Consider the following 12986-nt stretch of genomic DNA (forward strand, 5'->3'; position numbering starts at 1 on the left):
AAAAAAAAAAAAAGAAAGAAAGAAAAGTTTGCTTTGGATGAGATCTCCTCCTTAGCAAGAATGACAAGTATTATCAGCAGCTCTCAAGAGTACAATCAGAAAGTAATGTCCTCCAGTAAGTTAGGAGAAACGTAAGTAATGTGTGACAATTAATGGATATTAACTGACATGATACATATCTCTATGATGTCATCACCCTCGCTGATCTGCACCCTAATCTGCTCTGTCAACTATTTTGAAGAGACGGAGTTTCAGTTGAAACACTGTGAGAAGCTGTGGTTTATGTACCTCTCTACCATGCATTTATGCCTTGAGCCACAGTGGGCCAACTTTTACTAATGTACCATTAAGAGTTGTAGCACTTTAGAAATAGATTATAGGAATTTTTTTACAAAATTCTTGTTTTTTGTTTTTTTGTTTTTTTGCAAAATATGGGTCTATTCCTGATGGTCCCTGGCTTGAGATCCTCTGGTCTAAATATCCTCTAAATATTGAATAACGTATTTACTAAATCCTTTCCTTTTTCTGAATGTTAAAGGCACTTTCTCCATTTGATCTTCAATGCTAACAGTGGAGAGAATAGAAATGGAAAGGGCTAAATCATAATCGTAAAGCTGCTCATTAGGATGGCATGAAGGTTGGAATGGTGTATTCATTGGGATATGGGCACATGTGGACAAAATCCCAGCTGGCACCAAAGCAACAATATTAAACACAGCTTGGAAAAACATGCTGTATTAGCAACTGGCCTTTCATCCCAGACAGTGAAAATCAGGACTATCCAATCATGTACCAAGAGAGGCTCTCACAGACCCTTAGCGGGGTAGACTATGAGTCAGATGCGGTATGCCTGGTAAGCCTTATAGCACATCATCAGGGATAAAGGCATTCCTCCCACATCAGCGAATTGAACACAAAGTGATTCACTAAGTAGAGAAAGCAATATGCATTAGCCCACTGCTAACAGTTATAACCTAGCCACAATCCCAAAGCCGCAGTCCCAAAGCTACCAACCAGGTAGACAGGAAAAAACAGCTTTTTTTCTTTAATCTCTTAAGGCTGTGAACCACTCGGCTACTGCTGGGTCAGGAAGACTGAGACAGTTAAAAAGCCCTCTAGATACACATGCAAGCTTGGGTTTGACCACCCAATTTATTACTTTAACTTGTACTGACAAAGTATACATACAGCTGAAGATTTGTGAACAGTTCTGAAGTTTGTTACTAAAAGCTGAACCTCTCTGGCCTCTAATCTCACTTTTTTCCTTGCAGCAATTATTTTTTAAAGTAAAAATATTTTTATAAGCATGAAGCTTTTTACAAATTTAACCATAATCATCATGTTAGAGTCAATTTAGCTATATATCCTTCCACTCTGCTGGAAATACTCATTCTTAAATACTTGATCTTTCAGAACAACTTTTCCCCTGAAATTCCCTATCCCAGCATACAATCTATCAAAGAAGTGATCCCAAATAGCTATTTTCTATATTATCTAGAATTAATTGCCTCCTTAACTAGTATCCCCTCTAAAGTTTTAACCACACAATACACTGGCAGTAAGCTCTAACACTCTACCTATCTCTCTAATATATTTCTCAATGAAAAATCACCTGTCAAAATATTTTTTCGTCTTTACAGTAGTGATTACTTAAACTGACCCTCTCAAGAATCCCAGTGGCTAAACCCCAGCCAACTATCCAAGCCCAGTCATGAAAACCTCATGCTGCAGGTTCAAAGTAACAGAAAATCCTCATTCCCATCCTTGCCACAACAATTGTTGTGAGGGGCCCTGCCAAAATCCAGAAACCCTCTCCAGGGTCATAAACTCAAATGCCCTCAGGGACCTGGCAGAGAATTTACCAGAGTGAAGCAGGCAGGTCTGAGTGCATAAGCCCATGTCTGTGTGAGAAGTGGGGACCGTAGCCAGCTGGGGAAGGAGAGCCACTGCTCAGCTCCAGCCCGCCTGCTGCCATGTGTAAATACAGGCCAGGTGTGGCCAGAGCTTTGGATGTTTTTTAGATAAGCCAGAGAATCTGCAGTGCTGCATAAAATTTTCAAATCTTCAAATACAGATTCAATTTTTTAAAAGACAATACCTGTCTATGAACCAAATCCAGCAAGTTGCCAGTTTTCTATCCCTGCCATAATTCTACCACCAGTCACATGAACAACGGTCAACTGACCCTATTCCTTGCTTCCTATTAATACTAATGGTCCCCAATAACTACTAAAAAAAGATTTCTTTACATGTTAGAAAATGGATCATATAAAAAATAGTGTCAGGACAAAAGAAGCCTTTTATCATAGATAATCAAGAAATTTGAATTACACTAAAAACAACTAACTTGACTTCCACCAAGTGGAACTCAAGTAGTAGTAACACTACTACTGCTGCTATTACTATTGCCACCATTTACTGAACACTTGCTATGTGCCACGTATTCTGCTAAACACTTTATATATAAATAATATGGTCTCTCCTTTTATTCCTTTCCTTCTATAATCTATTCACCATGCAGCCTTCTGAAAGATCTTCAAAAATATGCTATCACTTTTCCCTACTTAAAATCCTCCACTGGCTTCCCATTGCTCTAAGAATAAAATACAAACACCTTATCATGGCTTTCCATGATCTGACACCCACATCCACCACCCAACACTGGCTTATATGTACCCAATACCATGGCCTTCTGGCTGCTCCACAGATACACGGGGTCTCTTCCCAACTTCCCAGCTTACACTCATTGGTGTTTTGGCCTAGACTGCTCTTCGTCAGGCTTCGGCATGGCTGGTTCCTTCTCATAAGTCAAGTCTCAGCTCAAATATTGCCTCCTCCCACAGAGCTTCCCTCACCACCCCATCTACAGCAATCCCCTACCAATTGCTTTCATAACACTCCAGTTTGTTTTCCTGTCATTTATCAATGATATATTATCACTCACTCAAATTACTTTACTCACTTGTTTACTTGCTTATTGTCTGCCATCCCACCAGGATGTAAACTACCCAAAGCAAAGAGCCTTGTCAGACTTGTTCATGGCAATGTTACAAGCACCTAGAAACTAACCTGCCACTTCCAAAGTCAACCATTACCTCCTAAATGAAAAGAAAAATTTAACCATTTATCTGATGGCATTATTCACGTTGTGTTTTATTCTTGTCTCAAAAACAGAAGCATTCCACTTATCCACCTTTTCAGTCTAAATAGCAAGCAGAGTTCAGGGTTGTTTAAAAAAAAAAAAAAATCCAAATCCCTTCAAAATGACACAAGATGATATAATTTTGATCAAGAAATAAAACCTGTTAAAGACTGGGTTTAGGGTCTCTTTTTTTTTTTTTTAACAACTTACCTCTTTCTCTCTTTCGTAGTCCTCTTTGTCATATTCCTCATCTTCATTTTGCGCTGGTAGTGCCACACTGCCAAAGTCTAATGACATGGTCATCCTGTGGGAAGGGAAAGATGTTTGGTTTCTGAATATTCCACAAAATCTCCCCAGAACAAACTACATAAGAGATGCCATACATACACAAAGTGAAAAGACAGAAACAGACTGGGAGAAAATATGTATAACTCCATTACGGCCAATACAAATAATTGCGATTCATAGAAAATAGCTATATGACAGCAATTCATGGAAAAGGAAAAATGCAAATCGGTAATAAAACTATGAAGAGACCTTTCTAGTGGTCTGAAAAGTATAAGTTAAAACAGTAAGATTTTTTGCCCACATAAAAAATAAGATGACAATAGTAATAAACTAGAAATGTGCCAAATGTAAAAATCTTAAGCTCAAACAAAATTTCAAATGTGATCTATTAAACATGGCACAGGCAGTACCCTAATTGCTTCATTTTTTTTTTTTAATATCAGAAATCCAAATATCATGCTTTACAAGAAGAAGGTCCCTAAATCATGAGTGACTGCTACCCAGAAACCATTTACAATTCAGTAAATGCCATAGAGCGCGCAACAAAATATAAGTCTTAAATGTCCTCCTCTTAAGCTTGATAAAATCAGGTTCTGGCAATACACTCAGGAAAAACAGAAGTGAAGGCTGTGAAGCGCCACCACTGTGGACTTCCAATTCCAAAAGCAACAGCAAGAGTTCCCTGGGGAGCAGTCACTGCTGCGGCAGAAGCAGCAGCAGGAAATGGGTTTTCAACTACTTACAGTCAAAAAAGCTGCTGCTGATTTAAATTATACTTAGGGATCCTGACACTACACATAAACCCCTCAGAACTTCAAAGCTCTGAACAATCCCAACCAAAAAAAAGTAGGCAGGTGTCATCAATTACCTGGCCTAACACTGCCCTCCATTCAGTCCACTGTCGTTCATGCCAATGAAACGCACTTGGATGTGAGCCTGAGCCACAACTCATTCACTACATCTTTCAAGCTCTAAAATGTCATTAAATTGGAAGTAAAATCAGAAGCATAGAGACCCAGCAATCCAAATGCATTTTACCATAAAGAACTTAGCTCCCTCATCTTAAGAGGTAAGAACTATATCACAAACTTTTGTGGAAGCCAATAGCTCTAGAGTAGACAACATCCCATTTCATCAGATCTAAGATGTCTTTGATTCTATGATGCAGTTCCATTTGTAGCAGTAGGAACAAGATGTAGGCAATCAAATTATGACATAACATTAATTTTAGGATGCAGTCTATGTTGTAGATATTAAAGTGTGAAAAGAAAATGTGCAAGCTAGACTAGATGAATATGGTATTAAAGATTAACACACATATGAATTTCAGTGGTGAAAATCCCCCTATGTCAAGTTTTTGTTTTTCAAAGACTGAGTTATGTTTCTTGGCCAACCTCTAATTTGCAGCCTACCTTCTAATCCCTTCCTCTCTGGTCCTTACACCCAACCCGTCCCTTTCAACTCATATCAAATCAGACTCTTTACATCAACTTAAAACCCTCCAGCCTCTGCTTCTCAGACTACACCTACTCCTTTCTACCCTTGTGCCAGGGCTGAAGGGGGAAGGGACATGCATATTGAGGAAAATAAATCTAAGTCCATCTATAAGATGCCTTTTGTATATCAACATAAGATGAAGATACGAGTATGGTAAAGAGCCTATCATATGAAATGGTGAGGGAAAAACACACAATCACAAGTCTCTAGATTTTTTTTTCTACTACTGCAAATGGACTTAATAGCGTAGAGAACACTATAGATGAATAATGAAATTAAATCCCATCTCCTTAAAAGAGATGGAATTAAACTGGACCTTAAAGACATTCCTGAATCCTCCAGGCAGAAAAAATCCTTTCTGCTTCTGAATTCTGTGTCTTCTACCTCTCTTTCATTTAATATAAATACAAGACAAAATATGGAATTTGGGTTAATTTCTCCTTAAGTTAGAGAAAGGAGGTTTGTTCCAATCCTTTATTAACCTGCCATCAATTGATGTTAATTATTGAAAAAGAACATTAAGATTTATAAGAGCCTATTGCTAAAAATGTAGCTAATATTTTAAATACAGAGCTACTTTTTCTTACACAAAGAATACTTATGTTATTGTTTTTAAAGTAAAGAGAATGTCAAATATCAAAGCATATATCTTTAATGTTATTTTAAATCCAAAACATGGCATTACCAAAATCTCCCCCACTGAAGAAAAAAAGGTATAAGTTTTCCTTATGAGAACTATAAACTATGAAAGACTTTAAGAAATGATTTCAGATATAAAGGGAAATCTGATCAACTTACATGGTTAAAAATATATATACTAAAAAGGTAATACATATTTTAAATGAGACTTAAAATAAAAGCTAATACTTTAACTTATTAATCACCCCTCATTATCACTGCTACCAGAGACTTTAGTATAATATTCAGAACAACAAAAGAGGCAGCTTAAAAAAAAAATAGCAAGATAGTAAACCCAAAAGTCATAAAGAAAAATGTGATGGAAACCTAACCACAAAAAACAAAACTTTGTTTAAGGCAAAAGACATCACTAACAAGTCAAATATTATGTATGAAAAAATACGGCCAGGCGCTGTGGCTCAAGCCTGTAATCCCAGCACTTTGGGAGGCCGAGGCAGGAGGATCACGAGTTAAGGAGATTGAGACCATCCTGGCTAACATAATGAAACCCTGTCTCTACTAAAAATACAAAAAAATTAGCCGGGAGTGGTGGTGGGCGCCTGTAGTCCCAGCTACTCAGGAGGCTGAGGCAGGAGAACCCGGGAAGTGGAGCTTGCAGTGAGCCGAGATCGCACCACTGCACCCCAGCCTGGGCAACAGAGCAAGACTCCGTCCCCAAAAAAAGAAAAGAAAAGAAAAAGAAAAAAAAGAAAAAATACATCACTAACAAAGTCCAGAAAAATAAGAATCAGAAAAATACTTGCAAATAACCTGACAAAGTCCCAATATAAAATCCTTAAAAAGACAAACAATCGGCCGGGCGCGGTGGCTCAAGCCTGTAATCCCAGCACTTTGGGAGGCCGAGACGGGTGGATCACGAGGTCAGGAGATCGAGACCATCCTGGCTAATACGGTGAAACCCCGCCTCTACTAAAAAATACAAAAAACTAGCCGGGCGAGGTGGCGGGCGCCTGTAGTCCCAGCTACTTCGGAGGCTGAGGCAGGAGAATGGCATAAACCTGGGGGGCAGAGCTTGCAGTGAGCTGAGATCCGGCCACTGCACTCCAGCCTGGGTGACAGAGCGAGACTCCGTCTCAAAAAAAAAAAAAAAAAAAAAAAGACAAACAATCCAATATAAAATTGGGCGACTGACATGACAATTTATTTTAAAAAGTGTAAATCAATTAGTTTGAAAAGATGCTTCAGCTCATGATGTTTCAAAAAAGTGTCATTTAAACAACAATATGCCATTTTCAACAACCACTAGATTGAAAAAAGAAAAAAAAAACTTATCACCCAGTGGTGACTATTTTATATTTTGTATGGCTCATGAGTTGCTGGTGAAAATATGAACTGCTAAACCATCTTGAAAACTATCAAAATTAATATATTGAAAATGAACATTTGCACTAGTAAAATTATTTTTGAATTTGTCATACTATACCACTAGTAAAAATAATGAAAATTTTCTGTATCTATTGACTCAAGGCTGACCACTTAAAAAATCAAGATGCAGAATAAGTGTACAGTATGTTTTGGTTTTCTTTTTCAGTAGCAGTCTGGTAGACTTTCTTCCTAGATAACTTTTTCTGAACCCTTAACAAGACTACAAAAAGTATGTCCTGTTGTTACACTCAGATGGATGCTCTGACCCAGCATTTCTTTCCTTGTCCCTGATTTTCTCTGCCCTCCTTGCAACAAAACCAATCAGTGTTTATTTAAAGATTACAAAGCAAAGGTAGTATTGTTTTCGCCTCATCTAATAAACTATAAGCACCCTGAAGGCAGAATTAAAATGTATCTACCCGCTTGCACATGGTAGGCACATAACAAATATTTGTTGACTGAATATGATATAGGCATGTTACCTTATAGGAATTATTTCAACAAAATTTTATTGAATACCCACTGTGTTCCAGATCATATTCTAGATGCATCTAAAACATGGTACCAGCCATGAGGAGCTCACTGTCTCTGCTCATCCTCTCTTAGAGCCACTGAGATAAACAGTTACAATAACATATTGTAATAAATTCCGTAGTAGATGAAAGTACAAAGCACAAATAAACTTTTCCTAAGAAGAAAGGACAGTTTAGAGAATTTTTACAGAAAAAAAGAGCTTTTAGATTAGAAATAAATCTTAAAGGACACAATATGGCTATAACTGGCTCTAAGAATGAGGGCACTCATTCAGACAACCTGAGTTCAATTCTGGCCCTTTTATTTATCAGCAGTGCAGTCTTGAGCAAACCGTTTCTGCCTCTTCGTTAATGAAATGGGGGTAGAAACAATACCTACTTCAAAGATTGATTCTGAGGATTCACAAGATAATACATGTAAAGTAATTAGCACTATGTACCAATCAATACATTCTAGTTTTATTACCATTACGACATTATTACTGATGAATAGGAATCTGACAGCTACCGAAGAGGTTACAGGAATAAAGAGGATTCCGCATATCTGAGAAAAGGTGAGTGTGCAGCCTATGAGAAATGTCACTTCAAATAATGCAACCTCCTATGGAACAAAAATGCCACCCTCCTTCAAGATGCCCTTCCAAGCCTGTTCCCCCATAGAATAAGCCACTCCTTTGCACTTTCAGACTGTATGTCTTATGCTTTTCTTATGGCTTCTACTTCAGCTTCTCTTTAGTTGAGCGCATTCACCTGTCTGGGGAGTGCATGTTCATTGTCACGCACTATGAAGGTATATGGTAATAACAGGCTTAAATCAGACTCGAGTTCATGACTACGATATAGAAGGGTTATAAACCCCCACAAAAGGGGTTTCTAAGAATTGCACTGGGAGTTGGAAATTCTACTTACTTGCTGACATAACTCGCCTTCTAGAATGGAAATAGCCAGAGCACACAGCTCAGTTTAGACTTGCAACACCTGGTGGAGGCACCCTATTCGTTCATTCGACAATTTACCAAGCCCTGTTCAAGATTACAAAGTTTAACAGGACGTGATGGAGGGAAAGAAAATAGACATATAAACAAATGATCACGACATCTTGTGATCGGTGCTAATGACAGCACTTTGGACGAACTGATTTAAGTTGCTCAGAGAGCGGAGCGAGTAATGCTAATACACAATAGGCATCCACAGGCTAAGCGAATGACCTTGAGGACCTGTTTGGCGTCAGCTACGGCACTACAAACATGACCAAAGCCACACGGGGCCCATAACCCGGGACTGCTGGCTTTGGGTGCCAGCGTCACTTGTACTCGGTCAACACACGTGCACAGAGCACCTATTGTGAGCCAGGAGTAACGCCAGGGTGACCAAGGCGGGGTCCGCAGAGTAGGGTCTCGGGGCGACCCCAGCAGTTTGGAAACGAGGCGGGCTTCCCATATGTCGCTTCTAAATAGGATATTGGAGGAATGAAGAGGTCTAAATGACACGTTAAAGGTAAAAGCTGAGCCCGCAACATGCGGGCAGTCCACCACCGCGGGATTTGGGGAGAGGGCAGGTCAGCCCCCGGGGAACCCTCAGCCAGGATCCCGAGGACCCCGCAACTTCTCTAACCCCAGGTCCAAGCCCACCCGTGAATCAGAACTCACCAGAGGCCACGGAGGCTGTTATCGCGAGGAAACTCTAGCCCTGGCGGAAGACCAACTTCTAGCAAACCCCCTTACCCTGGTTCTAGTCCACTAGCTCCTTCCTAGTCACAACCGAACCCTCGGGGCGGAGGCCCTTAAGGAGCAGTCGCCTCCTTCAATCGCCGACTAGAAGCTCGCCCGGTGGGCGGAGCCATGCCGGCTCGGGGCAGAGAGAGGAGGCAGAAGTCTCCGCCTTCCTCAAGCTTGGTTGACAAGCCCGCCTGCAGTTGCAAAGTACGGCTGTTTGAAAGCGGGCGCCAGAGGTGGCGGGAAGCTCCCCCTGTGCGTCCATTGGTGAATTCGTGAGCCAATTACGAGGAAGTTACTCCGGAGTGGGCGGGCTGATCGGTTGCCTAGAGACTTCGAACCGCTTTGCCCGCTACCTTCCGCCAGGGTGCACCGGCCTTACCGGGACCCCTTGCCCCTTTGGTAGAGGAGACTGCAGAGGTGACTCGTGCCTCCTGCGCTTCAGCACACAGAATCCCGCAGATTCCCCACCGAACTCTTGCCTTAAAGGTTTTTTACATTTGCCTTTCTTGTTTTCTAAGGCACCTGCTTCCCTATTACCTAACAGCCTTAGATGTTTTGCTTTGTCTTCTATCTTACTAGGTGCGGCTTTGTTTACATTTTTGCTGCTTTAAACTGGTAAGATGGTACATTTGTCCACGTGTCTGTTCACTATTCTAATTTCCTCGGGTGTAAGTGTTTTCGTCGCTTAGGTGTATATTATTAACCTGCCCCTAAAGACAGCGCCACCCAGTCCTCAGTGAAGCCCCCAGTACTGTGTCTATCTTCTCTGGCTGAAACAGTTCCAGTGAATAATAAAGGAATTGGTGGCAGCAGGTTCACATATCCTTTCAACTCTTTCCCATGTGTACTGGCGTGGAGTAAAATGACTGTTCAAGGTTCTTCATAATGTGGCTAGTTTTCCTTTGCTACTTCACCATCAACCCCCATGCCTACACTGACCCCTGTACCACCATAAACTGGTATAGGGTTTGGCAAATAACAGGTAATTTAATCCACTGTAATAGAATGAATGAAATCACAGGCTGAGCTAACAATGGTTCCCAGAGTGCTTTTTTTGTGTCACCTGCTGTGAAAGCTGTTTCTTTCACCTGCATTGCCTCTACCTTACTTCTCCTCCTACTTAGTTTTCGAGATAGACTATCACCTCCTTTGAAGACTTTCATGATACACACTCCCTCACTTCGCAGAAATGATCCTTCCCACCTCTGTACACAGTGTATCCTATATATCTTACTATAGTTCTTATATCTACTATAAGTTTTTGTGTGTCTGTTACACTCAGTACAATGTGAATATCTTGAAGTACTCACTTTACTTCTTGGGTATCTAACATGTTTCACGACCCTGGTAGGCACTCAAAACAATTACGTTAAATGAGTAAATGAATAAATGAACAAATAGATGAAGATTTTGGCAGGTGGGCGGGCAGAAAAAGCAAATAAAAGGCATTCAAGTAAATGGCATTTGTTGAATCTGAGCCAAGGCATCTTAGTGAGAATCAAATGCACTTTTCACTTTTCACATCCCACTGAAGTCGATTGGCAAACTGTATGTTGCCTTCTGTGCTGAGGGTTATAATGGAGTACTGCAGCAAGAATGCCAGGTGATCCCCATGCACAAACAACTGCTTCTTGAAACGATGAAAGCATAAAAGGTGTCAGGGGAAACACATGAGGAGGCAGTGTTTATAATCCTTTACACAGTGCTTTACAGATTGGTAAATTATTTCACAAGCATTATCTTATTCGGTTCTCACTACAACACTGTGGGGGGCCTAGGTATTCCTACCCCATTTCCAGTTGAAGAAACTTACATAAAAATAAATTAAGTGACTTGTCCAAGGCTACACAGCTAATACAAGGCAGACAGAAATTGAAACCAGGTCCTTTATCTCCAAACCCAGAGCTCATCACTACATACAAAATATTTTAGTGAGCCTAGTATATATGTGACAAAGAGGGAAAATAAAGAAAAAATCAACCTGCCATCTTGACATGCCTCTAAAAATGGTTTTTAGTGGAGTTATGGATACATTCGATTAAATTTTCTTTGACCACCTATCCTGCTTAAGTCCCAGCCTAGGTGCAGGGTAGGACCCCTATGCTCAAGGTACCAACACTCTTGAGTTACAAGGTCCTTACATAGAAAGATAAATAATAACAAAAAACGTTTACTATGTGTAATAAGAATAGGCAACAATTCTAGGGAAAGTGAACACCTAAGGATGAATCTATCAAGGCAGGTTCAAGGAAGAAGAAGAGGAGAGAGCTCAACAGGCCAGTTGACTGGCATAAGTGAAATTTGAAGGCCAGACCAGCAAAAGTGCAGGAATCTTATATTTAGAGGTAAGTCTGGAGAAGAAGGCAGGAAGGAGGCAGCCCATAGCAGAGCTTTAAGCCTGGGAGAATAGGAAAGGCATTCTACAGAGGTCAGGTAATGGTGTGCACATCCGAAGAAACACAAGCAGACAGAGGCATTCTGGGATAACAAAGGCAAATGTGGGGGAAGAAAGTAAAACTGCCAAAGATCTCAAATGCTGGACAAAAGGTTATTTGTGAAACGTTGGCTCAATGTTTGCCTTGCATGTTTTAAACGGGCACACCTATGAGCTGGGTGAGACATTTCAAGGGAAAATGTCGCATTATTGATGAGATGGGGTCCCTCCCACTAACAAGCATCTATAAAGGTGAAGCTAAACCATCATTTCTCCTTTTTCCTCCTTTTTGATGTCAAAGCTATCAGGTCAAAGCAATGCCACCACAGGAGTGCTATTCAAAGTGCTATCATCAAGGAATACTATCCTCAAAGGAACACAGAACTTAGAGTAAGAAGATCTGAGTTCAAATCCCAGCTCTCCTACCTACTAGCGTTGTCCATAACAATTTAACACTCAAAAGCCTCAAAGTCCTTACCTGAAAATTGGGATGATAATACCCACTTCTCAGGATTGTGGCCAAAAATAAAAAAAAAGAGAGAGAGAGAGATTGTATGAAACAGCTTTTAAAGGTAAAAACATTATTTTCCATTGTGTTTCTATGTACTATGGCTTATTGGACTAGAGTATGCACCAGGGTCTGAGGTAGTTTTCATCCTTCAATCCAATCATGTTGACACTCAGTATTAACCATCACAAGCACCGTTTGTTGAAATGGCTAGCCTTTATCTATTGAGTTCCTTTGCAACTTTGTCAAAAATCAGTTGGACATATTTGAGTGATCTGTTTCTGGCTTCTCCATCTTGTTCCATTAACCTATGTATCTATTCTTCCACCAACATCAAGACAGTCTTTAAAATGACATAATGTCTTAAAATCAGATGACTCTTCCCACCTTATTCTTTTTTAAAATTGTTTTAGCTATTCTATTTCCTCTGCCTTTCCACATACATTTTAGAATAATCTTGTCTATATCTACAAAAATCTTGCTGAAAATTTGGCAGGAACTGCATGAAGTTTGTGTATCAATTTGGGGAAAGTTGACATCTTTCTTATGTTGAAGTTTGTAATGCATGAACACAGTATGCTCTCCATTTATTACATCTTCTTTGATTTCCTTCATCAGCATTCTGTCATTTGCAGTTGCATCTTGTACATATTTTGTTAGGTTTACATGCATATCCTTTTTAGCAGCTGTAAATAGTATTACATTTTAAATTTTGTAAGCTGGGCGCGGTGGCTCAAGCCTGTAATCCCAGCACTTTGGGAGGCCAAGACGGGCGGATCACGAGGTCAGGAGATCGAGACCA

At 40.1% G+C, this 12986-nt stretch overlaps 1 protein-coding gene across 1 annotated transcript in view; it reads right to left on the reverse strand.

Moving 5' to 3' along the window:
- Positions 1-8807, reverse strand: part of CEP152 (centrosomal protein 152kDa) — a 75660-nt gene extending 66853 nt beyond the window's left edge. Inside the window, exons 1-2 of the mRNA XM_011928578.1 lie at positions 8434-8807; positions 3353-3446 (exon numbers count right to left, since the gene is read on the reverse strand). Of these exons, the coding sequence (XP_011783968.1) occupies positions 3353-3445 (93 nt within the window). The 5' untranslated portion in view covers position 3446; positions 8434-8807. The remainder of the gene's footprint in view (positions 1-3352; positions 3447-8433) is intronic.
- Between the last annotated feature and the right edge of the window lie 4179 nt (positions 8808-12986).

Source organism: Colobus angolensis, unplaced genomic scaffold (genome assembly GCF_000951035.1).
Source record: "Colobus angolensis palliatus isolate OR3802 unplaced genomic scaffold, Cang.pa_1.0 Scaffold78, whole genome shotgun sequence".
NCBI classification, from domain to species: domain Eukaryota; kingdom Metazoa; phylum Chordata; class Mammalia; order Primates; family Cercopithecidae; genus Colobus; species Colobus angolensis.